Raw genomic sequence first — 22,170 nt, 5'->3', positions numbered from 1 at the left:
TCCCCACACAGGCAACCAGAACTGCCTTGATTCTCAGCTCCATCCACTTTCCAAAGGCATGGCTTCCAGAGATTGGGGGTGGGAGGTGGGGGGAGAGAGGTGATTTTATGTATATCAGGGAACATTTTTTTCTGGCCAAACTGTGTTTCGTGACAAATGCAACCCAAAGACCAGCTCTTATCTCTGCGTCCTGCTAACTTTCATCTTTTCCGCACAGCTGAATGCCGTTGTCTTTGTGGTTACTGTCTGGAAGCTCTCTCAGAAGTTTGCCGATATCAATCCCGATATGAGTAAACTGAAAAAGCAGAGGTAAGCAGCCACAGAGAAACTGAGCCCCCCCCCCCCCGAGTCCAAGACGTCAGGCAATAACTAGCAAAATACAATAACAGCCCTTCCATGTAGCAGTAGGATTATGCTACACTGTTTACTGGGCTGATTGGTGGAAAGGGATGCGGTATATTTTTCACTAACTCTACCTTGGCTGTGAACAAGTGAAACACACACTCTTATTCTAGGACCGTCTCAAGTTGCAGGCCCTCTCTAGCTCCTCTGCCGAGGCTAATCCTGACTGTGTCCTCCACAAGTCATAAATTGTGTTCCTTTTCTTCTCATCCCTGCAGGGTACTCACAATCACAGCCATTGCCCAGCTCTGTATTCTGGGTACCACCTGGGTCTTTGGCCTGTTTCAATTCAGCAACCAAACCCTCGTCATGTCTTATATCTTCACTATCCTCAACAGCCTGCAAGGACTTTTTATCTTCCTCCTGCATTGTCTGCTCAAGAAACAGGTACCTGCAGTAGGAGAAAGGCAAATGGGTGGGAAACCATCTCCAGTACTGCAGTGCTATACACAGTTACCTGAGAGTAAGCCCCATTAAACACAGTAGGACTTACTTATGGAAAAATGCACATAGGATTGGCACTGCAAGTTTGACAAAGGGAGGTTTAGGCTGGGACATGAAACCCAAAAGGCAAATGATTATGTTTGTCTGGCTGTAGAAGGGGTACCCTACAGACATCGGAACACCATGAAGACAATTAACAACATGAGCTTGTCAGCTGCAATTTTACTTTTGTGTCTAGGTGCGTGATGATTACTACCGCTGGTTCTGCAAGGACAAACATGGCAAGCCCCATAGCAGTGACAAGTATTCCAACTTCAGCTCCACAGTAGGTTCCAACACACTACAGGTAAGCGAACACAGCAGGTGCTGTGGCATAACCCCCTTCTCCACAGATCATCACTCTTTCCCTGTCAAGCTTGCAGTTGCCCTGCAACAACATGGCTCTTAGCCTGGCGCTTGCAATTCTTCTACCCCCCACTTTCCCCACTGTTCTTCATTAATATTGCAGCTTCCCTGAAAGCAGCAATAGTTTTCTTTCGGACTTGATAGCTAAGATCCACTTAGGGGGAGACAACCAATTCCCTTAGAATCATAGAAGTGAAGAGTTGGAAGGAACCCTGGGGGTCATCTATTCCAACCCCCTGCAATGCAGAATCATAAATGACAGCTTAAAAACCTCCAAGGAAGGTTTAATGGGAGTCTAAACAGTTGGTTGCATGTTATAAAGCAGAGCTTTCCAAACTGTGTGTCACAACACACTAGTGTGTTGGTTGCAGTATGTAGGTGTGTCATGTGAATGCTCCCCATGTTTCTCCCAGGGCTGCAAAGGGGTTTTAATCTCCAGTTTGCTAGTAAAACTGAATTACTGTATCACGAAATGATGCATGTGTAAAAAGTGTGTCGCCAACATGAAAGGTTTGCAAGCTCTGTTATAAACGATTAATGAAACCGAAGATGGGAATATATATGGGCTATGCACATGGTACTGACAGTGATAAAGTGCTATTAAGACTCCTACCATTGCATCCTCTCTCTCTTACAGGCACCCAGTACTTTGAAAGAATCTGGAATTTAGCAACCAAACTTTGCTGAAGCAAGTTTCAAGAGTGCTGTTTGGAACATGAGAAACACATGTTGTTGTTCCGGCAATCTTTCTCTTGGAAGAGTCACCCACTAAGATGTACAGGCCTACTGCAGCAAGGTCAATTGAACTGCCAGGCAGCTATATAGGGACCCACTGAGCAAACTCAATAACTGGACCAATGCTATTAAGCTGATGTTGGCACAGCCTCTTCTGATTAGGCTCCTCCTTCCTCTACACCAAGACTCGCCTCTTTCAAGAAGAGATGGAGCAAGTTAAAACGGTACTTTGCACACGTGACACTTTTAAAGAGGTCCTTGCAACAGACATTGGATAACTAGTTCTAGAAAGTACACAGGCTGTGTACTTTGCTGTTCAATCAGCATTCACCAGCTGTAGGTGATCATCAAAAATCTGAAGTGAACTTTGCACATTTGGTCCAAAAAACTCATTGAAACAATATGGTGGGGTAAATACATCCTTTCCATCCACTCCTTGTTCTCTATGGAATGATCACTGTGGTATTTTCCAGGTCTCTTGTTGCTGGCTAGTTTGATAGCAGTCCTTCCTATCAGTAGCTCATCTTTTTCCACATACTCTAAGCAGCAGCCTAAAATAATGACTGCAACACAAACTGGTCCAACAACCATAGATAAAAGAAGAGCCTCAACTACTCGCTTCTCTTGCCCCTCACTTAACCTATGAAGACTTAAGAAGAGCCTGCTGGAACAGGCCAAGTGGCCCATCTAGCCCAACCAGATGCCTGTAATAAGCACTGTGAGCACAACAGTATTCAGCACACTTATGATTCCCAGTCACTGGCATTCAGAGGTAAGTTAGACCCATTTGTGCAAGGAATAGCAAAAACTGAAGCCCAGTATCACTGAGATGATACAGGTCAGCACATACTTCTTCAGGCTGCAGGTGACAGCTCACATGACTAAAGATTCCCCCATATATATAGCACCAACATAACATGAAAGAGGGGGATGTGAGGGCAGTACCTAAAACCTGCCCCCTCCCAAAGGCATCTAGTTTTCTACAACCAATAATTTATTTATTTATAGTAAGAGAAATGTTCAAGCAGTCTCCAGCTATAGCTTAGACGCATTTTCTACAAGATTCAGATGCAAGGAGCAATAGTCAAAAGTTGTGTTTGGGTTGCCCAGAGTCTACTGTTCCCAGAATTCAGATTCAACAGAAGATAGTATCCAAATCTCATGGTTACTTCACACTCAAAAGTATCTGGTTTTGGTAGGAGAACAAAAATGCAAGAATGCTTAATCAGTTGATGATTTAGGCACATGAGCTCATTGCTTTCCTCGTCACAACTTTCAGGGAAGCACATGTGCCCTTAAACTCAACACCTCACTTTTGTGTTTGGTACACTGGAATCCATACTAGAGTTGGAAAACATCAAATGACTCTCCAGGTTGCCATCATCAACAGAAAACTGAAGCATGCACAAGTAGCATCATGACAGGAACCCCACTGCTATAAAGGTCCTCATACGCTATTTCCTTCTAGCTCCATATTCCTCAGCTTAACAAGGAGATGCACATTTCTATGCTTTGTTCCCCCCCGCACTGCTATCCCCCAGGATTTCTGCACAACAGCAGCAAGATACAAGGGCGCAGCAAGCAGTGTAATCTCAATCAGAAAACCCACCAGTCAAGTAGCAGAGAGGCTCTTGTACAAAGACTAAATGATAGCAGCACATATAAAGCAGCAGGAAGGAGAGAAAGCAGACAGTTTTCTGGAAGCTGTTATTGAAGTTAATGGAGACCCATATTGGCAGTTCACATCAAACACTGGAGCTTCACAGAGCTTCCTGTTTAGGCTAATTTATTTAGGACTGTTTCCAGTTTTGCCAAATTCCTACTGTTCTTGCCAAAGAGATTGGCTATGTATACTGCAATTCCAGATGCTCTTTACTCCTAACGTGTGTGGATAGCCAGCGCACATTAGCGTTAGCAAATCTTTATTTAATTTAGTTTTAAATCCTAGTTGAGAAAGAAAGGGTGTTTTACAGCAAGCTTTGCATGCATCTGAACACCGGGTTTTGCAGTATTCAAATCAGTGCAATGGATTCAAAATGTAGCAACGTTTAACGCTGTGTAACGGTTTCAGAACTTACTCTACTATGAAATATATTCACTCTTAAGGATGCCTTTAGGTAAACTTGCATGCAGTTTATCCAAGCATCTTTGCACAAATAAGCTTATGCTCCTCTAACTACCCACCCTGTTATTTGAAGCAATTGTCTCTCAACCACTATTTTTTCCTAACATGTACATTTAATTAAAATATATTTTGGAATTCTGAGTTTATACCATCTTTCTAAGCTAGTAACTTTTGGGGGGGAGTGGAAGAGCAGCAATGTGCAATGTGGAGGAAATGGGTAATTACTTGAACACACCTACACTTCAAACATCCTACACTTCATAAGAAAGCAAGAGGAGATAAGCCAGAACAGCTGACCCCATCTGATTATATAGAAGAGCAAATATCTCATACAAGGGTAAGTAGAGACCAAGCAAGGACATACATATCAAGAGTGCCTGTTTTGTTTTCTCCAAGAGGAAGGTCTATATTACCTTTCTGTTCTGTGAAAGGGTTTGCAATGGAGACATGTCAAACAAGCACACTGTTCAAAGCCAGGACAAAGGTGAAAAGTGGTAGGTCTTGGTAAAGGAAGATGTAGGACAAAGGAGACGAGCAGGCAGCAGAAGAGTATCTACGGCAAGTTTAAGAAAATGCACGATCCTGATACACAGAAAGTGGGAGACGAAAAGGCACCAAGAATGTAAATACCCACAACCTGGCTCATTATGCCTCAAGAACAGCCAGAAAATGACATTTTAAAAATTCATTTATTACGAAACTTAGCCACAGGGGTTTACTATTCAAAAAATATAAAAGTCTAATTTAAAAAAGCCCCCAGGCTACAGCAGAGGCAAAATACCACCTGGGCAATTTGTAGGACATTCATTTAACATCAAACACCTCTATAGATTTAACAGTGTGTTGGGGGAAAAAAGCATTCATCTCACTTCACCAGAAGATAGAGGTACTGTGTGCTTGGCCTCAGGTTCCATTCTGTACCAGATGGGAAGGATCCACAAACAGAGCTACCGACTCTGCTCAACTGCAGGAGACAAAACAGTCAGTCAATAATACTCCCTAGCAAAGCCAAGGCAAAAAACTTACAAGCTACCCCTGCTATGGAGAGGCATTTTGCTATATCCATCACCAGTTCTACAAAGGCTGGAGTGGTAACTCCACCATCACCAAACATGTCCCTCCACAATCCCCTACATGTCAGTGAGGCTTGAAAAAGCCTACTGGGTCCCAAAGGCAGCGTTTTTCAATCCTTAAACTTGCAATGAGAGGTTCTTGCGGGCCAAATGGGGATGCCCCACAACTGCATCCGGTCCACATGCTCCTCAATCCTGTACTAGGGTTAAAGTTATTCAGGTAGCCTATTGGTAATTCAGAGTGCCCTGCTTCCAAGAACCATTGCTGCAACATGTACCAAGAACTTCACATTCCACCTCCTCACCCCCAGCAGCCTCCCACTGGCACCGTAACAGTTACCTCTGTCCCAACAACTGCAACACATCTGCCAGAGCAGGGGTTTTTTTCCTATCATGTCCCACTGACTCATGGGGCGAGGGGGAAAGATAATCAATTGGGGGGGGCAACTGAACTACAACTTCAAAGGTCTCACCCCCACCTCTCTGTTCCCTTTCAAACATTAATCTTGGGGGAGGAGAGACACGGAAATCTAGTGCTTAATTAGAAGCCTCCCACTTAAGAGCTTTGAAGGTAACAACTGATCAGAGGAAACTAAGCAGCAAGCCACAGTCAGTCTAGAAGTGTCCCCAAATCCATGCCCTACAACACAAACAAGGCACAAAAATTGGAACAACTTCTATGAGTGCAATAGGACTTCTCCTCTCCTCCCCACACTCCTGATATGCTCTGGAGCTTCCCATAACCCTCTGGAGCCAATTTGTGGGTGGTGGGGGCAGAGAAGTGAAATTCCATTGCACTTTAAGACCCAGCAACATATACTATCGGTACAGACCAGGATCCACTCAATGGACCACTTTGTCTTCCTTCAGGTTCCCAGAAATAGTGTACTCTGCAATGGCTACCCTGATTTCCCCCCACACTTGGGCAGGGTAGACAAAGAACATGCCATCAGGAAGAAAAGCCTGTCCAAGTCAATTTCTAGTACATACTATATGTGGAGATGTCTATCTCTTCAGGGAGCTCAGCGACGTTGACCTCAAAACGATCCTGCACTTCATTGAGGATTTTGGCATCACCTTCATCTGACACAAAAGTAATAGCCAAGCCTTTTGTGCCGAAGCGCCCAGCTCGGGCCACCTGCAGGGAGAGGTTTATATCAAGGACACACAGAAAAAAACCATCCTTATAATCTTTGAATTCATCTCCCCAGAGGTACCATCTCTGCCCTGCACCCTGTGACAGGCTCAGGATGCAGGCTGGTGCTCTTTTTCTCCACCCTAGAAACTATGTAGCCTGACTGCAGAAACATTTGGAACAAAGCTACCGAAGTTAAATTATCAGAAGGGATTTGACTAGGAACTAGCCAGGACCTGAAACGGTTAGCGGTATGAATGGCAAGGTATTAGAGCAAATACCTTCCAGAGAAACAAGGCTGACTGTGCAGCTCACTCCCCACCCTATAACCAGACTCACTCTGTGCAGGTAGGTATCTGAGTCCTCAGGCATGTCATAGTTGAATACTATGTTGACCCGCTCTATGTCCATCCCACGGCCAAACAGATTAGTGGCTACCAGAATCCGACGCTGGAAGTCCTTGAACTGCTGGTACCTAGACAGTCTGCAAATAACAAAAGAGACGTGGCTGACCTCCCCTGAACACATACAGGAGCTCTATGCAGTGCATAGCTCATTATCTGTAGTGCATTAACTTTCTAGGTCCCCTCTTCCCCTTAACACACACAACTGATGTCAACAAGCCACATTCCATGATAAAAAAGTGAACTCGGTATTCATGTTCTGCACTATATTTGCTGCTGCCCTCTGCTGACACAGCCAGCTTACTGTACTCACCTCTCCTCCTGAGACATGCCTCTGTGAATAGCAATGGCTGGGAAGTTCTGCTCAACCAAGAGCTGAGCTAATGCCATGCAGCGCTGCACCGACTTCACAAATATCACAACCTGCAAGGGGTGGGAAGAGGGAAAGGGCTTTAACATGGAAGCTCCAGGGACTCCCAGGAGCCATCAAATCCCAGGAGCCCTGATTGTCAATCCTGGATAACACAGACCTGGTTGAACTCCAGCACATCCAGAAGGTCAAAGAGCTTGCGGTTTTTCTCAGTGTCCTTCAACTTCACATAGTATTGCTGCAGGCCATGCAGAGTCAGCTTGGTCTCATCATCCACAAAGACCTCCATGGGCTGCGAACGGAGAAGAAAGCCAATGTGACCTTTTACCGGCAAAGACAGCAAAATCCTCCAAACATATCTAGACAAGTTTTTAAACACCACTTTTCATGTTTAATTGATAGATGTAGAAAATATCAAATTCCCACAGCGATAGGCATTACTTTGATCACTACAGGGAATGTTGGATGCTGGGAGCAGAAACTGAACTATTTCATCTGTAGAACTGCAGATGAATTCTCTACATGCTCAAAAGCTCCCTCTTCTGCCAAGCACTGAAGGGAGAATTCCCACTACTGTTAATTATCTACAAAATTGGTTTAAGTGCCTGGAAGGAGAGAAAGCTGACTTGGTAGGCATTTATCATGCATTTCATCAAGGTCCCCAGGTAAACATTCTCTGATCTACTGGGGAAACAATGAAGACAAAGAAACATTCAAAACTAGTAGGTCAACTAGATGAATGCTCCAATGCAGCTCTCCTTTACAACCAAAAGCATGTATTGGTAGCACTCAGCAGCTGTTGGCATCTGCACAGCTTCAGGCAGAATTTAACAGTGGTAATGAGAGACTGATGGTTAATTTCCACCCTGAGCTATATACCTGAACGTGCCTAACTTTCTGTCTTCTCTGACTGCCATGGTACACTATTCCAATCAGTGGGGGAATCAAAGGGTGCCACGAGACTATCCCCTCCCTCCTCTTTCCACATGCACCCTAAGCCTGTTCTGGGGGGTTTTCCCAACCCTCTAGAGCAAGACAATTCAGCTCTAAGGGAACTTCATTTTTTAAACTTTATATGCCAGAAAGTATCAGCCTCATTAAGCAGTGTCTGCATTTCCAATACAATTGTTATGCATTCTACCAGGACTTGGAAAAAGGGAGAAAAATGCCACCATGGTCCTATAGAGAGATGAAACAGAAAACAATGTGTGTTTGGGTTTTCTAACAGCATAGGGAAAACAACAAAGTTGAATAGGACTATGATTACTAACTTCCCTCCACCTATTGTCACCTAAGAATATGATATAATGAGTGGCAAACAAGCCGATGCCTCCATGGGCATAGCTGCCCCCCAAATAAATCAAAATCAATACAAATTAATACAAATCTGAGGTTACGCCCCCCCATAACAAAAGCCTGGCCTGACCCCCCACAAAAATCCTGGATACACCCATGACTGCCTCATACTACCAAGCCTTCCTTCAACATAAAGGGTCCCTTTTGAAACAAGGCAGTAGGGCAAAACTGCCTCAAAGGGCCCTCTTTAGGCCCTTTCCTGGATCTCCTACACTAGCGCAACCATCTAGGACAGTTTCTCAAACTTGGGTCGCCAGCTGGTTTTGGACTACAACTCCCATCATCCCTGACCACTGGTCCTGGGTTTGTAGTCCAACAGCAGCTGGAAACCAAAGTTTGGGAAACTAATCTAAGGGGAGGATAAAATGAAAGGTTTTAGGGCTTACATCCTGCATGAACTTTCTGCAGACAGGCCGGATCTCCTTGCTCAGGGTGGCACTAAACATCATGCATTGCTTCTCATGGGGTGTCAGTCGAAAGATCTCCTGCACATCACGACGCATATCTAAAAGAACAGTAGGAAGAATCAGGTTGCTGTAATTCACCAAATACTGGCTTCTGAAAAGGACATACCAGCCCAAGTTCCACCTCCTTCCTCCACTCTTGGTATCCAACATGTCTCTGCTCTACCACGTAATCTGAACAGGAAGAGAACTTCAGGCTGTAGAAACCATCCCTCGCTTCCCCAAGTGCTTGAAAGAGATGGCTGACTTCCTGACATGCCTCAGGGCACGTTTTTTTAAGCAACAGTGCCCTTCCTCTAGCTGGCTGCTCCTCAGTTCCTTGACGTGGAACTCAAGCACCAGACTTTCTCCCAAGGACAGCAACTCCCTAAATGGATCAATAATCCCAGACCATGAAAACGCAATACATTGTGTCTTTATTATGCCAGCCCCCTCTTGTCTCTTACCCAACTGCTCCAACATCTTGTCACACTCATCCAAAACAAAATGCTTGACATTGCGCAAGTTGAGGGTCTTGTTGCGCACCAGTGCTAAAATGCGGCCTGGGGTCCCCACCACAATATGTGGGCAGTTTTTCTTCAGCACCTCTTCATCCTTTTTGATGGAAAGCCCCCCAAAGAAGACTGACACCTGCAGTACAAACAGAAACTACTGTCAGCCACACAAAGAACCCCAACCACCTAGCCTTCAGAACATCAACAAGGTGCACTCCAAATGCTGCTGGCCTACAACTCCCATCATCCCTGATCACTGGGCCATGCTGGCTGGGGCCAATAATGACCTGGTCCACCAACACCAGGAGGGCACCACATCTAACTTGTGCAATAAAGTACTTGAAAGGGAGAGTACAATTAACTGAGTGCGGCATACCTATGCTGCTTCTCACCTCTAATCATAGAATCATAGAGTTGGAAAGGACCATGAGGATTGTCTAGTCCAATCCACTGCATTGCAGGAATCTTTCACCCAATGTGGGGTTTGAACCCATGACCCTAGGATTAAGAGTCTCATGTGCTACCGACTCTCCGTCATAGTATAACACATCAGATCAACTATTGTTCCAAACCCAAGAAACATGCTTTCGGTCCCCATGAAGCAATCAGTTGGTGCAGGGAAGCAAGAGGCAGAATATAGGGACATAGTAAGCTACCGTATTTTTCGCTCCATTGGACGCACCGGACCATAGGGCGCACCTCATTTTTAGAGGAGGAAACAAGGCAAAAAATATTTTTCTGGTTTTCCTCCTCTAAAAGCCCTGGGTGTGTTTTTTTTTGTTTTTGTTTTTTTGGTTTTTTTTTAAGGATCAGCTAAAAGTTTTGCAGCTGTTTTTGCAAAGGCAAAAGGCCTTTTTTAGGATCAACTAAAGGTTTTGCAGCTTTTTTGCAAAGGGAAAAGCCCTGGGGTTTTTTGTTTTTTGTTTTTTAAGGATCAGCTAAAGGTTTTGCAGCTTTTTTGCAAAGGGAAAAGCCCTGGGTGTTGTTTTTTTAGGATCAGCTAAAGGTTTTGCAGCTTTTTTTGCAAAGGGGGAAAAGCAAAGCTCCTTTTGCAAAGGGGGAAAAGCAAAGAGGAAAAGCCCCATTTTTATGGGGTTTAACTCACATTTCTGAAAAAATCTTAAGGAAAGGGAGCCATTTCTACTGTTTGCAGACAGATAATCTAATCAGCCAGTCACATGTCCTGGGGAAACAAACAACCTCCCTCTGCAGCACATTCAACAAAGGAGGGCGTGGCTGAAAGGGAGCAGGGACTCTTATCTCTCTCCCGATCTCTTGCTGATCAGCTGCTGAGCGGGGTCCTTTCAACACTCCCCTTTCTCTTTGTAAAATAAAAAGCACAATCTGCTTTTGGCCCCTGGGCAATTCAGCTCCAGGGACCACCATTCGCTCCATAAGACGCACAGGTATTTCCCCTTACTTTTCAGGAGGAAAAAAGTGTGTCTTATGGAGCAAAAAATACGGTACTTTATGCCAAGTCAGACTATTGGTTTACCTAGTTCAGTATTGCCTACACAGCTGGCAATAGCTCTGAGGGTCTTGATGGTCTTAGCTGGAGATGCCAGGGAATGAGCCCAGTGCCTTTCGTATGAAAAGTGTGCGCTCTGCCAATGAGCTACAAGCGCTTCCCATCAATTTAACTGAGTCTTAAACTGACAACATTTTCAAAAGCCAACAGAGCTTCCCACCCATGAGCTTTCATTCTTGCTGAAGGTAGGTTCGAGTTTTAGATGCAGAAACTGCCAGTTTCCATTTCTTAGTACAGAAAGTATTGATCTGATGTGTAGAGATCTTTCCTGCTCTACTTAATTCAAGTGGGTTCTGGAAAGTTTTCTTTCTATTTGAAAGAAACAGGCAGAAGGTTCTTGTTTGGGTTATTCCTTCAGAGAAGCTGAGTACAGCTGGTTTAAACTGGTTATGTTATCTTTCTGTCAAGGTCATGCTGACTGTAACAGGGAGGCCTGGGTTCTCTCTTACTTTCTCTTTCTGTCTCTTTGTTCTGATCTGGTGTGGTGTTCTGTATGCTAGTGTTAAGGTTTAGACTTATTATAAGTTATTGTAAGTTTTATTGTACTGGGTAAGTGCTGCAATTGGATTTTATATGGACTGTGCCAATCCTGATTGTATTGGATTTGTGACCATTATGCTCATTTGCCTTCAGTAGCAGTAAAAGCTCTGCTGGATGAAGTACAATTGCCTCTGGTCTATTTCCCCCCCCTTCACACGCAATGCGTCAGAAACATCTAAAATCATTCCCACAATAAGGTTACTTCCTCTCTCTCAACCCTCTCTACAGGCTCTTTCCTAAATAATTGCACAAACCATTTCCATAAGCAAAGATGGCCTTCCACCTTTTCCTGTCATACAGCAATAGCCTGCCTTCTGTATTGTATATATTTCAGACCTAACTGCAAAAGATTTTCCCTTACCTTGACAGTGGACATATACTTTGAGAAGCGCTCATATTCTTTGCTGATCTGGAAGGCCAGCTCCCGGGTGTGACACATCACCAGCACAGACACCTGCCAGAAAGAAATGGACAAATTTGTACAATGGCAGCAAGAAGGGTATAGGACTCCCCACTGCTACCTGAAACACACATAACACTACACAATGGTTTAGAGCTATGTCCTTGAGATGCAGTGAGGATGAGCAGAGCCTTGGCTTGCACGCTCCTCCCTTCTGCACAATCACAATGAAGACTTGTTGGAAATTAGTTTCATTGTCAAAGACCACTGGCTTAAAAATTAAGGGGGGAAAACACTGCCTCATCCTGGCTTCACAGGAAAGTTGAGTGAACCCAAGGCTTTTCTCTGGCTCACAGCATTCATGCAGATGATGATAAAACATTATTTAGTGTTACATGTAAATATAGCCTATAGCTCCAAAACAGTTGCGCTGGACATAAGCACAGCACAGTACTATTCCCTATTACATACCTGCCCATCCAGTGGCTCAATCTGCTGAAGTGTAGCCAATACAAAGACAGCAGTCTTGCCCATGCCTGATTTGGCTTGACATAGGACATCCATGCCCAGGATTGCCTGTGGAATGCACTCATGCTGCACTGAGAGAGCAAGAATAAGTAACAGTTTAGGTAAGCCCTTGGCAAACACAGGAAGCCAAAGTAAATGTACCCCCAGAGAACTTTATCCCACCTCTCTCCCAACCCTTTAAATCCAGAGATTCCACACCACACCCTTCCATGAGGTTAACTTTTCTGCACACATACTAGAGGAAAAACTCTTCACATCCAATAGCAGCTGCTGCACATGCACTGGGATTTTCAAGGTTCATCAGCCTGAATTACAAGTTAAAATGACAGACATGGCTGTGGAATAGTCATCCTACAGAAACCTCTTAATAGCGCACCCTAAAATCCCTCCTTTCTCTTAAATGTTAGATCACACCCCATCCCATGGAGTCTAAACCAATTTCTCATGGCTAATAGGGTCTTTGCTCAGCTGGACTGACAATTATGAAGTCGCCCATCCAAAGTGAACTCCATTTCCAATAATGTAGGGCTCTAGAGAGCTATACTAGGCTCAACAAGGACATCCCATCCCAGCATAACCCTCCCACCCTGCTCCCTGCAGCCCCCAGCTCTCACCCTGCACCGCATGGCACCACTGGCAGTTGCTCCCCGGTGGGTGGGCTGGGCTGGCTGACGAGGGGGCCAGGGGCCTTGGCTCAGCTCCTACCTTCTGACGGGTGCTCAAAGCCGCAGTCCACAATGGCACGAAGCAGCTCTGGCTTCAGCAGGAAGTCTCGGAAGCCAGAACTGTGAATGGAGACATAGGAGCCCTTCACATCTTTTTTATTGGGGACAGGGGCAGCATCAGTCACTGCCTGAGGCTCTTCATCCTCCTCATAGTCCAGCAACTCATTCTCTACATCCTGTTCAGCCATGTCCTGTAGAAAAACCAAAAGCAGGAATCAAAGGCTTGAGGAAAGACCACCTAGCCCAGGAGTAAGACAAGAGTAAGACAAGACAAAAGTGAAAGCTGGATGAGTTAGGAATTGCAACTGTAGCTGCATCAACTGAAGGATTATCAGCTCAAAGCACTCCATCCACATCCATTACCGTAGTTCCAACTAGCACTGCCAGCTAATGGTTGAAGCAGATTGTGCCATCTTTCCACAGTTCTCTGAGCATCTTTTAAGGCTTTCTAACATTTGCATCACACATTGCTTTTTATAGCCAAATATTATTTCCTAACTTAGAATAACAGCTGAGAGGGAGCTGGCAGTGAGGCTCCGTTCAGCCAGCGTGCCCTGCCCCAGCTCACTCCGCCCAATGGGCGGTTTGTCTTGCCTCCCAGGCGCAGGGCACGCACCACCCCAGGCACCCAAGTGGCCAGCTATGCCGCTGCCTAAGCGGGCTCCATAAAGCAATTACCGGTATGTCAACAGCCCAAGCCACTTGGATGTTCCAGAGGTTCGAAACCCATTGGATCCATCAGCCTCTGAGGGGCAACCATCCTAATAGGTCCCCTGCCACTGCAGAGGGGGAAAGGTGCTGAAAGCCTAAAGGTGATATGCAAAATGGCCCAACAGAAGTGCAGTGTTTCTAGATAAGGTGTAGACTTTTTTCAAATCCCTTATCAAAAACTGATGCTGCCAGATTATTATTACAGTGGCGCCCCGCTAGACGAATGCCTCGCTAGACGAAAAACTCACTAGACAAAAGGCATTCGCTAGCGGAAGGCTGTCTCGCAAGACGAATTTTTCAATGGGCTTGCCTTGCAATTTTCACGATTTTTTCCCGTCAAACTGCTCTTCTCCCGTTGGTGCTTCGCAAGATGAAATTTTCGCTATATGACAGCACTCGCAGAACGAATAAATTTCATCTTGCGAGGCACCACTGTATTTTTTTTAATTGAAAATCTGCCCTGCATTTCAAAAAGGGCCTTAAATTGGATTAAAACAATTATGTGTAACAGTTATTGTCAGAAACAGTACATTCTGAATACCAATTACTGGTAATCGCAAGTGGAGAGAGCACAGCTGCACTTCATATTCTGAATGCAGGCATCCTGTTGGCCACTGTGAAAACAGAAAGCTGGACTAGATGGGCCTCTGGCTGAATCCAGAAGTCTTTCTTATGTCTTTAGGGCAGCATATAAACAAATTTACCTTTTCCTTAAAAAAAAGTTTATATACAAATAGGGGCCTGTCAATTTGTGTCTAAAGTTTATCGTACATCTATTAGAGGGTCTACTGCACAGCAACAACTAAGGCACATCATACTACGCACTTCCAGGTAGTTCTTGTGAAAATCTGGTGATGCCCTCCAGCCAAAGCAGAACCAATGCGATCTGAAGTCTTGCCATAGTCTGAATAGGACACACTGCACCTTATAAAAGACTTAGAGCAAATGCAACCTTTACTCCAATACTTTTATACCATGCAATACACCCTATTTTATTATGGCAGGTCTTCAAACGGGTTATGAAAAGACCTATGGCTGTCTTTTTGGTGTGGAGCGTTTGTGAATGATTAAGAAGTGTCAGTTATTAAGCAGTACCAAAGAGGCTTATTGTGTGGGCTTCTTGCCCCAGCTCTATGATCCTACACAATGTCAAAGGGAAACTCTCCACCAGAGCAGAAATCATATATCGAACAGATGGAAAGCTCTTTAATCTGAGTAGGCGGAAAGCAAAGAGTAAGATTATCATAGCTTCCATCATAGAGCTTCAGTATGCCGATGACAAGGTAGTGTGTGCACACTCAGAGGATGACCTCCAAACCATCCTAAATATCTTCACAGTGGCCTATTACTCAACATCCAAAAAACCAAAGTGCTGCATCAACAACCACAAACAACCCCTCTGCAGTGCCACAAATCCAACTCAATGGTGAAACATCAGAAAGTGTTGATCACTTCTACCTGGGCAGGAGGGCCAACATTGATGCCAAAATCCAGCATCGCTTGAGCTCTGTGAGTGCAGCTTTCTCACAATTAAATTGCAGAGTGGTTGAGGACAAGGACATTTGCAGGGAAACCAAAATGCTTGTTTACAAACCTTGCTGTATGCTTGTCAAACATGGACCACTTATAAACGCCATCTCCAACTCCTCTAAAAGGATTCCATCAATGGTGTCTCTGAAAATTTTTACATATTGCTTGGGAAGACAGGCAAACTAATGCCAGTGTACTGGAATAAGCAAAGATCACCAGTGTCGAAGTGATGATTCTTCAACATCAACTTCATTCGACTGGTCATGTTCGGATGCCTGGTTATCATCTTGCAAAGCAACTACTCTAATTCCAACTCAATAATGGAAAGTGTAATTCTGGTGGTCAACAAAAGAGGTTTAAAGACTCTCTCAAAGCAAATCTTTTAAAAATGTAGTATAAGCACTGATAACTGTGAAACACTGGCCTGTGAGCGCTCCAATTGAAAAACAGCCTTTACCAAAGGTGTCATGGACTTTGAAGCAGAACAAACTCAGGATGGAAGGGAGAAATGTGCCAAGAGCAAGGCACGCTTGGGAAAACCACACCATGATCAACCCCCGCCCGGAAACCTAGGTCCCCACTGTGGAAGAACTTGTGGATCCAGAATTGGCCTCCACATTCCCTTACAGACTCACTGTTAAGACCATGTTCATGGAAGACAATCTTACTCACAGGGACAGATTTAGGTCTGATGAGGCCCTAAGCTACTGAAGGTAATGGGGTCCTATATATCAGGCACGTCCAACAGGTAGATCGTGATCTACTGGTAGATCACTGTACGTCTGTGGTAGATCACTGACTCCCCCAAAGAAGCTCAACAACTAAAAAAAGTTCATTTTTTTGCCCAGCACCCCCCCAAAACAGGGCTCTCCTCCTCCCTAAAAAAAGCTCAGCAACGACTTTGTCCTGAATGCCTAAAAAACGGGGCTTTCCTCCTCCCCAAAAAAGCTCAACAACTTTGACCTGAACCCCCCAAAAGGGGGTAGATCACTGCCAGTTTTTAACTCTAAGTAGATCACAGTCTCTTGGGAGTTGGCCACCCCTGCTATATATGTTCAACTGTCCCTTGTCAACAACAAATTGTCGCAGTTTTTTGTGTTGAATATATGCTATATGGTAATTTATGGACCTAATAGGTATCTAAAGCCATTTGCACATGCAGAATGTGGGCACCCTATATATGGAAATGAGCAAACCAGTGCTATTTAGGGAGCAGGCTAGCAGACAGGGCCCATTACTTACATCACAGGAACCTACACAACACAAAACACTGTTGCTATATGCAGGTTTTATTTGATTTGTTTTTTATCTTACATTTTGGAAATGTACATTCAGGTTTTTTTCCTTTAATGTTTTGGGGGCCCCCAGGAGAGGGGGGCCCTAAGCTATAGCTATCTAGTAAATCCAACACTGCTTACTCGACTACGAGTGATCGCTAGAGGAAGAGGAAGTAGGAGGAAGAAGAAAGAGGCGGGACGTCGGAGGGGCGAAAAAGAGCGCCTCCTTTTCAGGCGCAGGACCCCCAAGGGAGCCTCGGAAGCACAGCCAAGACAGGGCACTCCCGGGTAGGCCCGAGCGCTGCAGCCACGAGGCTGGCGCGGGCGGAGGGGAGGCGGCGCGACGGCGCCTTCAAGTTCCGCAAGCAGCCGAGGCGTCCCGGACTTCCGAGGCGCCGCCATGCAGGTCCTGCCCTCCCGAGCGCCTCGCCGGAGGCAAAGCGACATATGTGAGGAGCAATTTAGCGCGTGGCCGAAACGGTCGTCTGAATGGGCCGGCGAGGAAGGAACCAAGAGGCGACCCAAACAGAGGCGCCTCCGCTCCCCGACCGGCGCCCACCCACCCCGAGAAGGTCTGAGGGACCACGCGCCAGGGCGGGAGGCTCGCGCCGCCATGGGAAGCCTCCCTCGCCCGCTCCTCGCCGCCGCCGCCGCCGCCCCACGCAGAGCCCCCTCACCTGCTCAGGTCCGAGTTGCCGACGCGCTTCCCGCTTCGCCTTGTGCACACCGCGCTCCAATTAGGATAAGACGGCCCAGTACAGGAAGCACCTTCGATTCCTATTGGCCGCCGCCGCCGCCGAGCGCGGGCCCGCCTCTATACGAAAGCGGCGGAAGGAAGCTTCGACACGTCTTCGCGCCCGCCAATCAAAGACGTCAGCGCTGCGCCATTGGCTGGATTGAAACCCGGCGATTGAGAAATAGGAGAGGGGGAGGAGGGGGCTGAAATCTATGGTGAGGTTGTGGGAGGAGACTCTGCCATTTTGGATGCTGGCGGGAGTCGTCGCAAGCCTTTTACTGTGTAGGTTTATGTTTAGGCGCCCTTTTTCTCCGCATACATTTTATTATAGATCAAGGTCTGCCGCCCTGAACTGTTTGGAGGATGAGTAGGGTTATAGTGCCATAAAATAAACACTGCTGATGCAATCTTGCCCCTGCCGTTGAACTCAGGGGGACTTATTCCTGAGCAGGAATGTTTAAGGCTTACACTGAGTTTAGTGCTTCCTGGGGTTAGGAAAGATGAAGTTGCAATAAAACCAAGATCATGGTTTGTTCTCTGACCGCAGCAGGCTACTGCTAGCCCTCTGTAATATATCTAGGAGTGGTGAGCCGTACGTGGTCACGAAAAATGGAACAAGTGCTGCTGTCTTGAGTGCCTAGTACATTGTATACCAAGGCATAGGTGTCAATGAACTAAGTCTGTGTGCATAGACACAGGGCCTTATCGGTAGTGGCACCCACCCTGTGGAACGCCCTCCCATCAGATGTCAAGGAAATAAGCAGTTATCCTATTTTTAAAAGACATCTGAAGGGAAGTTTTCAATATTTAATGCTGTATTGTTTTTAACACTGGATTGGGAGCTGCCCAGAGTGGCTGGGGAAACTTAGCCAGATGGGTGGGGTATAAATAATAAATTATTAAATTTTTATTATTCCGTGTGCTACTCTGGTTCGCCAGAAGCAGCTTAGTCATGCTGGCCACATGACCTGGAAGCTGTACACCGGCTCCCTTGGCCAGTAAAGCAAGATGATCACCGCAACCCCAGAGTTGTCCGTGACTGGATCTAATCGTCAGGGGTCCCTTTACCTTTACCTATTATTATTATTATTATTATTATTATTATTATTATTATTATTATTATTATTATTATTATTATTATTATTATATTACCAGTTTTAAATGCAGCCAGGTTCTTTTTCTTAGTTTGGATCAAAGCTGGTTTGGGTGGGTTGGGAGAACACATCAAAATGCAGTATTTCATGGCATTACAGCAGAATTCTTGAAGAAATTCAAAGAAACCCTGATGCCCTACATGACCCACCTATTCAATGACATCATAAAAGGGGGCCCCCATCCCTAAAACCTGGACCACTTCCAAAATAGTCTCTATCTCAAAACCACTCAAAGACAGCCTCAGAGTAGAATCATATCACTGGATTGCTCATTGATAAACCAAGACTACAAGACTAAAACATCTTCCTGCACAAATTAATTGCCCCAGACCAGACTGGCTTCATCCCTGGTCTCAATATAACAGACTCCATTAGGAAATTACTGAATTTGATCAAACACAGCAAAGCAACTAAACTCCCACTGATGATTATGTCCCTAGACCATGGCCCTCTTTCTGACCTTCCTGTGCCCCACCATAGACCAGGGGTGAACGGTGCATCTCGGGTGCCCAGGACGGCAAACGGGAGGAACGCCCCTCCGCTCCGCTGCTCCATCCGCCCAGCAGCAGGGAGAGAGCGCGCAGGCCGGCTAAGCCGAGCCCCGCCTGGCCCCTGCAAAAACCTCGCTCAGGATGGCGGTGCTCGGCCGGCAGGCATGCGCTCTCCCTTCCTGCTGCTGGCCACTGGGCGGAGCAGCGGAGGGGAGGGACGGGCAGGCCAGCAGCGAGAGTTGTCAGTGTGATGGCGCCTCACTGCTGGTCCGCCCCTCCCCTCCGCTGTTCCATCTGCCCAGCATCAGGAGAGCGTGCGCAGGCCGGCCAAGCGAGGCTGCTCCGCCCGTGGCCCATTTGGGCCCGCCAACGGGGTAGGGTGGGGCCAGCCCAAGTGTCAAACCCCTCCCCTGGAACCCGGGGTGGCCCACCCCCTCCGCCCCCCTCACTCCGCCCCTGCCATAGACATAGCCAAGGGGGGCAGCTGCCCCCCCAATAAGTACAAATCAATACAAATCTGAGGTTCTACTCCCCCTAAGAAACACCTGCCCCCTAACAAAAATCCTGGCTATGCCCATGCCCTCCCCATCCTACCAGTAGAAAGGTACCGGTAACTATTTAAATGTTTTGTTTGTAGATATAAAAATTATTTTTAAAATGTTCTAATTTACGGTATACAAAATACAATTACATAAAATGATAGGAACATAATGAAATATTGTTGAAGCAGAAAAACACAGAATCATAGAGCTGGAAGGGACCCCAAGGGTCATGTTTCAAGTGCAACCCCCTGCAATGTCGGAAACTCGGCTAAAGCATCCCTGACATCCAACCTCTGCTTAGAAACCTCCAAGGAAGGAGTCCACAACCTCCAGAGGGAGATTATCTTCCATGTATTATAAAAAGTAATCAACACTTATGTGACCCCAGTTATTTGACACCGAGGGAGAAACCTACAGATATAGTCCAAAAGTCACACAGGGAGTTCTGTATATATCGGATAATTTTAAAAAGCAAGTGGTCCTCACTGACCTGGTGCAAAAAGATCTTGTCATCTGGAGAAGCCCTGGCTGCCTGGGAGTAAGGCCCACTGAACTCAGTGCGGCTTTCTTCTGATTAGACACTTAGTTATTTACTAGATGCAAGTCAGCAGCACCAGATGACCTCCCCTCGGCTAGGCACTGGGCTGGATTGCACCCTGCACCCTGCAGAGTCAGGCCCAGGCTGCCACCGGACCCAGCACTGGCGGCAGCAACAAGCAGCTCCGGTTCGCCCAACCCTGCCCATTGCCATCCTCCACCACACCGCACCACCTGGGGGATTCTGGATCACAGACTTTACTAGACAAAACGAAAGCTTCAGCGATTGCCCTCTCCTGACAGAAGACTAGGACTGAGCCAAGAAAACACACATGGCAAAAAGGAGCGTTAGGCCCTGGTGGGCTGCCCCCTTACCCGCTTGTGATTGGCCAAGCGGGTAACCAGCCAATCAGGAGATATATCTAGACCTAGAGCTAGAGCTAGAGCTAGAGCTAGAGCTAGATATATTAAAGAGATTTTTTCTTCACTTCTCACTTCCCTCTATGGTCCCCACACAGCACAAAACTTCCAGATAAAAACCTGGCAAGCCAAAGGCCTATATCACCTAGCAGACTTCTACAAAACAGCAAACCCATATCAACACAAGAAATACAAGACAAACTAGGGGATACCCTGGCTAACACACCACCAATTGCATGCCTTCTTAAACCAATCCGGTAGTAAAAACCAGCAGTCACTAGACCCTAAACCAGCTTTAAAAATCTTCTCCTAACAGCAAAGGGACACAGAAAGGGGATGGTATCCACAATAGACAAAATACTGTTCTAAAGCCCCACAAACCACCTTGACGTAATCAAAAAACAATGGGAGGGTGACATAGGCTACGAAATTAACCCCACCCAATGGACTAAAATATGGTCTAAACCTCCCTTTAAATCCATCTCAGCCAAAAGAAAAGAACTCACTCTGAAACTCACAGATGGTACCTAACACCACGGAAACTGGCACTGATATGCCCAAGAACCTCACCAAAATGCTGCAGAGACTGCACCTCCACAGGAACATACTTCCACCTCTTTCAGTACCATGGGCATAGCCGGGGGGGCAGGGAGGGGCAGCCCCCACAATCAATAAAGATCAATAAAAATACAAAGCTAACTGAGGTTCTGTCCCCCCAACAAAAATCCTGGTTATGCCCAAGGAAACATAACAAGGGAATAGAAATAGAACCTACCCAAGTGACGCTGACACAAAATGCCACACATACACTAAGGAAAAAATATATAAACTTTACCACCCCACCCCCTATCCCCACTCTTCTTCCCAACCTTATACTGCATAGAACACTAATGTCTCACAACAAATGTAAATGATTTGTAGAAAACACAGCCTGAAGGAAGAGAGAATGCAAAGTAAATCTTTAATAAAAATTATTTTTTAAAAATAATAATAATGCAGCATTTCATAAGAAACCACAGGAAAGATGCAGGATAGATATGGATTGTGGCTATTGCGTACACGGCTTGCCAAACCAGCGGTGGGGTGGGAGCACACTGGATGGAGAGTATACAGGTGTGTACACAGCATCAGTGGGGCACCTCTAGGTTAAGTACGCTCCATTTTGCACCAAAGATGCTCTTTAAAGGGCAAATTAGTTTGGGATCTCCAGGAAAGTCCCCTCAAGATCCACCAGGATGAGCAGCTTAGAGTGCAGCAGATCTTCAGCTTAGCTGGCTGATGCTCAGCTCAGCTGGAATTAAGTTCCCAACCCCAGCTCAGCTGAAGAGAGGCCAGCATAACTTGCTCAGCCAGGGCCAAGTCAAAGCTAGTGTAGGTTCTCCCCCCACCCCAAAGGATGCAACAGGGATGGGACCAGAGGGGGAGGGGGATTTCGGCCAGATCTGAACCAGTTCAGCTTGGCCATATGACCTGGCAACCCAGCACAGAACACTAGTTCAAAAGCTTGTATTCCCTCTGCCAAGTTTAGGCAGAGCAGCCCTGCTGTGGAATGGGGCTAGGGACCTTGTGTAACTTTACGCCAGCTTACCTTACACCAGCTTTCTCCACACCAGCTCCTTGAGCATAGTATTGCTCCCTTAGTGA

The 22,170-nt window shown here is 46.1% G+C and overlaps 2 protein-coding genes across 3 annotated transcripts in view; one reads left to right on the top strand and one right to left on the bottom strand.

Annotated features, from left to right (window-relative positions):
- Positions 1–4,252, top strand: part of ADGRE5 (adhesion G protein-coupled receptor E5) — a 51,585-nt gene extending 47,333 nt beyond the window's left edge. For both annotated transcript variants that reach the window (XM_033139689.1, XM_033139688.1), the window contains 4 exons: positions 218–309; positions 621–789; positions 1,085–1,192; positions 1,889–4,252. In XM_033139689.1, coding sequence (XP_032995580.1) covers positions 218–309; positions 621–789; positions 1,085–1,192; positions 1,889–1,921 — 402 coding nt within the window. In that variant the 3' untranslated portion in view covers positions 1,922–4,252. The remainder of the gene's footprint in view (positions 1–217; positions 310–620; positions 790–1,084; positions 1,193–1,888) is intronic.
- Positions 4,253–4,781: 529 nt separating this feature from the next.
- DDX39A (DExD-box helicase 39A) lies at positions 4,782–17,448 on the bottom strand. The gene is made up of 11 exons (XM_033139687.1): positions 17,324–17,448; positions 13,109–13,319; positions 12,347–12,474; positions 11,837–11,929; positions 9,360–9,543; positions 8,836–8,954; positions 7,254–7,385; positions 7,037–7,146; positions 6,659–6,803; positions 6,175–6,322; positions 4,782–5,075 (listed from the first exon to the last, which is right to left on the bottom strand). Exons 2-11 carry the CDS (start codon positions 13,314–13,316, stop codon positions 5,059–5,061), a joined length of 1,284 nt encoding a protein of 427 aa, XP_032995578.1. The 5' UTR covers positions 13,317–13,319; positions 17,324–17,448; the 3' UTR covers positions 4,782–5,058.
- Positions 17,449–22,170: the final 4,722 nt, after the last annotated feature.

This window comes from Lacerta agilis, chromosome 2, assembly GCF_009819535.1.
Source record: "Lacerta agilis isolate rLacAgi1 chromosome 2, rLacAgi1.pri, whole genome shotgun sequence".
Classification (NCBI taxonomy): Eukaryota; Metazoa; Chordata; class Lepidosauria; order Squamata; family Lacertidae; genus Lacerta; species Lacerta agilis.
The sequence above is the reverse complement of the archived record's forward strand: the minus strand, read 5'-3'. Positions and strand labels throughout refer to the sequence as shown.